The sequence below is a fragment of the Salvelinus sp. IW2-2015 genome, unplaced genomic scaffold (assembly GCF_002910315.2).
Source record: "Salvelinus sp. IW2-2015 unplaced genomic scaffold, ASM291031v2 Un_scaffold4213, whole genome shotgun sequence".
Taxonomy (NCBI): Eukaryota; Metazoa; Chordata; class Actinopteri; order Salmoniformes; family Salmonidae; genus Salvelinus; species Salvelinus sp. IW2-2015.
Genome location: NW_019945484.1, coordinates 39,572 through 44,157, shown reverse-complemented (window position 1 = coordinate 44,157; position 4,586 = coordinate 39,572). Strand labels below are relative to the sequence as shown.

Below are 4,586 nucleotides of genomic sequence, written 5' to 3'. Positions count from 1 at the left end.
ACTAGTTCTTAAAGAGTGTTTGGAGCGTGAACTGATTACAGATTTGGATCTTGCTAAACAAGAATGTGTTGGGAGCGTGACTGTTGTTCTAAAAGACAGAGTTTTGGAGCGTGTACTGGTTCTAAAACAGAAGTGGGCGAAGCGTGACTTATGGTTTAAAACAGAATGTTTGTGGCTAGCAAGGTGGTGACCGTGAGTTTCTAAAACAGAATGTTTGGAGCGGTGACTGTGTTCTAAAAATCAGAGATGTTGGAGCAGTGACTTGTGTTCTAAAACAGAGTGTTTGGAGCGGTGGAGCTGGTTTAAAACAGTAATGTGGGGACGCGGACTGCTGTTCTTAAAACAAGAATGTTTGAAGGACTGTGTTCTAACAGAGTGATGAGCTGGTTCTACAAACAAGATGTTCGTGGGAGCGTAAGCTAGTGTCCTAAAACAGAGTTTTGCTGACTGGAGTCAAAGGTGTGGAGCAGTGTGTTCGCTAAAACGAAGTGTTTTGGGTAGTGATGTGTTCGTTAAAACAGCAGTGTATTGGAGACGTGACTGTGTGTCTAAACAAGAAGTTGAGGTGCGTTCTAACGGGAGGTGACTGATGTTCTAAAACAATGAACGATAATTGTTTAAAGATGGAGCGGTGACTGTGTCTACAACGAAGCAGAGTTTGGAGCGTACGTGGTTCAAACAGTTGGCGTGATTTGACTAAAACAGAAGTTTGGGAGGCGTGGCTGTGTTCTGAGAACAGAATGTTTTGGTAGCGGTGACTGTGTTTCTATAAACAAGGGTGTTTGGAGCGTGACTGTGTTCTAAAACAGGAATGTTTGGAGCGTGGACTTGTGTTCGTAAAACAAACGGGTGTTTAGAGCGTGACTGTTGTTCGTAAAACAGAATGTTGTGGAGCGTGACTCAGTGTTCTAAGAAACAGTATGATGCGTGGGGGGATGCGTTACTGTGGTTCTGAAGAACAAGTGTTTGGAGCGGTGGACTGTGTTCTAAAACAGAGTGTTTGAGCGTGACTGTGTTTGTTAAGACTAGGAGTTGTTTGGAGTCTGTTTTAGAACACAGTCACGCTCCAAACACTCTGTTTTAGAATACAGTCACGCTCCAAACACTCTGTTTTAGAACACAGTCACGCTTCACACACTCCGTCTTGGAACTCTGACCAAAAAAAAGAGAATCTCTTGTATAAAAAGTAAATGAGAGACACATGTACATTTCCTTTTAGTAACACTCAGAAACATACAATTCACACGCACGCACGCACGCACACACACACATACACACACACACACACAGTCTTGTTTACTAACGACGTGATACATTTCTGTATGGTTGACATTCACAATCATTGTGAGAATGGCATGGGATCATTCTTAATTAACTGAAGCTAAACAGCATGTTTCTAAGTGGGACTCGTCTCCTCCTGAACACAACACCATTTATCCTGTAGCGTTACTGGTGTAACCTTTAATTCACATTCCTGGTGTGAGAGAGAGAGAGTCTAAGAGGCAGTTGGCAGAGCCTCTTGTTTTGTGAAATTTAGTATGACAACAGAGGTCGTTTTGTTCTTCTACAGGCCTGTGTTCTCACAAACACACTTTGTGGTCTTTCGCTCATGTCAATCTTTTTAAATCATGTAGTTGTATCTCTGAGGTACTCTCTTGCCTCTCCTTACTGTTGTATCTATCAGCGACTCTCTTGTCTCTCCTTACTGTTGTATCACTGAGGTCAAAGGAAGGTAGGAGACAGACTCTCTCTCTCTCTCTCTCTCTCTCTCTCTCTCTCTCTCTCTCTCTCTCTCTCTCTCTCTCTCCTCTCTCTCTCTCTCTCTCTGCCTGTCATTCGCTCTGTGACAGGTACCAGACCCCAGAGTGTGACAGCACGGCTCGTTCGATGGTCTCCGACGTTGAAGATCCTTTCCAGGGCCGAGACCTGACAGGTGAGAGGAAAGGACACTCCGACTCAGAGCCTTACAGTATATAAGTATATTTTGAAAAGAGTGTATATAAAAGCTTATATATTGATGAGATTGTATTTAGGAGCTTATATATTGATGGATGTGTGTATTTAGGAGCTTATATATTGATAAGTGTGTGTATATAGGAGCGTGCATATTGATGAGAGTGTATATTAGAGCTAATGTATTGAGGAGAGTGTACGATCTCATATATTGATTGGTGTATGTAATAGATTATATATTGATGATAGTATATATTAGAGCTCATAAATTGTTGAGAGTGTACATTGGAGCTTTTATATTGATGAAAGAGTATATCAGAGATGATCTATTGGTGAGAGTGTATATTGAGGAGAGTGTGTATAAGAGCTCATATATTGATGGAATGGGAGTTTATATGAGAGTGGTAAATATTTGTTAGAGTGTATTTAGGAGCTTATATAGTTGATGAGAGTTGTATATGAAGAGTGTAATATTGGGTTAGAGTGTAATTTAGGAACTTATATAATTTTGATGAGAGTGTATATAAGAGTGTAATTATTGGTTAGAGTGTATTTAGGAACTTATATATTGGTGAGAGCTGTCTATATCTGGTTAGAGTGTATTTATGAGCTTATATATTGAATAGCGTGTATCTAGGAGCAAATGTACAGCTTTTTTTGAGCATACAGCTTTTTTGTTTTGTTTTGTTGTCTCTACTAAAGCCAAGGGCTCACTAGTCTCTACTAAAAGCCAAGGGCTCACTAGAGTCTCTACTAAGGCCAAGGGCTCACTAGTCTCTACTAAAAGCCAAGGACTCACTAGTCTCTAACTAAAGCCTAGGGCTCACTAGTCTCTACTAAGCCAAGGGCTCACTATGCTCTACTAAAGAAGGACTCACTAGTCTCTACTAAGGCCAAGGAGCTCACTAGTCTCTACTAAAGCCAAGGGCTCACTAGTCTCTACTAAAGCCAAGGGCTCACTAGAGTCATAGTCTACTAAAGCCAAGGCTCACTAGTCTCTACTAAGCAAGGCTCACTAGAGTCTCTACTAAAGCCAAGGGCTCACTAGTCTTACTAAAGCCAAGGCTACTAGAGTCCTCTACTAAAGCCAAGGGCTCACTAGTCTCTACTAAACCAAGGGCCACTAAGTCTCTACTAAGCCGAGGGCTCACTAGTCCTCTACTAAAGCCAAGGCTCACTAGTCTCTACTAAAGCCAAGGACTCACTAGTCTGCTACTAAAGCCAAGGCTCACTAGAGTCTCTACTAAAGCCAAGGACTCACTAGTCTCTACTAAGCCAAGGTCACTAGAGTCTCTACTAAAGCCAAGGGCTCACTAGTCTCTACTAAACGCAAGGGGCTCACTAGAGGTCTCTAAAACTAAAGCAAGGGACCACTAGTCCTCTACTAAAGCCAAGGGCTCACTAGAGTCTCTACTAAAGCCAAGGCTTCACTAGAGTCTCTACTAAAGCCAAGGGCTCATAGGTCTTACTAAAGCCAAGGCTCACTAGTCTATACTAAAGCCAAGGCTCACTAAGCTCTAATAAAGCCAGGGCTCACTAGTCTCTACTAAAGCCAAGGTCAACTAGTCTCTACTAAAGCCAAGGGCTCACTAGTCTCTACTAAAGCCAAGGGCTCACTAGTCTCTACTAAAGCCTAGGGCTCACTAGTCTCTACTAAAGCCAAGGGCTCACTAGTCTCTACTAAAGCCAAGAACTCACTAGTTCTAATAAGCCAAGGGTCACTAGTCTTTACTAAAGCCTAGGGCTCAACTAGTCCTTAAAGCCAAGGCTCACTAGTCTTTATAAAGCCAAGGGCTCAACTAGTCTTCTACTAAAGCCAAGGACTCACTAGTCTCTACTAAAGCCAAGGACTCACTAGTCTCTCTAAAGCAAGGCTCACTAGTCTTTACTAAGCCAAGGGCTCATAGTCTCTACTAAAGCCAAGAACTCACTAGTCTTTACTAAAGCCTAGGGCTCACTAGTCTCTACTAAAGCCAAGGGCTCACTAGTCTCTACTAAAGCCAAGGACTCACTAGTCTCTACTAAAGCCAAGGGCTCACTAGTCTCCTACTAAAGCCAAGGCTCACTAGTCTCTACTAAAGCAAGAACTCACTAGTCTTTACTAAAGCCTAGGGCCTCACATAGTCTCTACTAAAGCCAAGGGCTCACTAGTCTTTACTAAAGCGCTAGGCTCACTAGTCTTTACTAAAGCAAGGGCTCACTAGTCTTTTACTAAGCAGGCTCATAGTCTTTACTAAAGCCAAGGCTCACTAGTCTTTACTAAAGCCAAGGGCTCACTAGTCTCTACTAAAGCCAAGGGCTCATAGTCTCACTAAAGCCAAGCTCACTAGTCCTACTAAAAGCCACGACTCACTAGTCTCTACTAAAAGCCAAGAACGTCACAGTGTCTCTACTAAAGCCAAGGGTGATAGCAGGATCAAGGGTGACATGGACAAGGGCTAACTGATAGCAGGGAACAGGTCATGGACAATGGCTAACTGAAGCAGGAAAGTCATGGACAGCAGGACATAATGATAGCAGGAACAGGTCATGGACAAGGCTAACTGATAGCAGGAACAGGTCATGATCAGTCCTAACTGATAGCAGGGAACAGGTATAAAGGACGATCCAGGCGCTAACCTGATAGCAGGACA

At 42.8% G+C, this 4,586-nt stretch overlaps 1 protein-coding gene across 1 annotated transcript in view; it reads left to right on the top strand.

The window, feature by feature from the left end:
* Nucleotides 1–1,846: 1,846 nt before the first annotated feature.
* Nucleotides 1,847–4,586, top strand: part of LOC112077032 (SPARC-related modular calcium-binding protein 1) — an 18,703-nt gene continuing 15,963 nt past the window's right edge. The window contains exon 1 of the mRNA XM_024143640.2: nucleotides 1,847–1,933. Coding sequence (XP_023999408.2) covers nucleotides 1,888–1,933 — 46 coding nt within the window. The 5' untranslated portion in view covers nucleotides 1,847–1,887. The remainder of the gene's footprint in view (nucleotides 1,934–4,586) is intronic.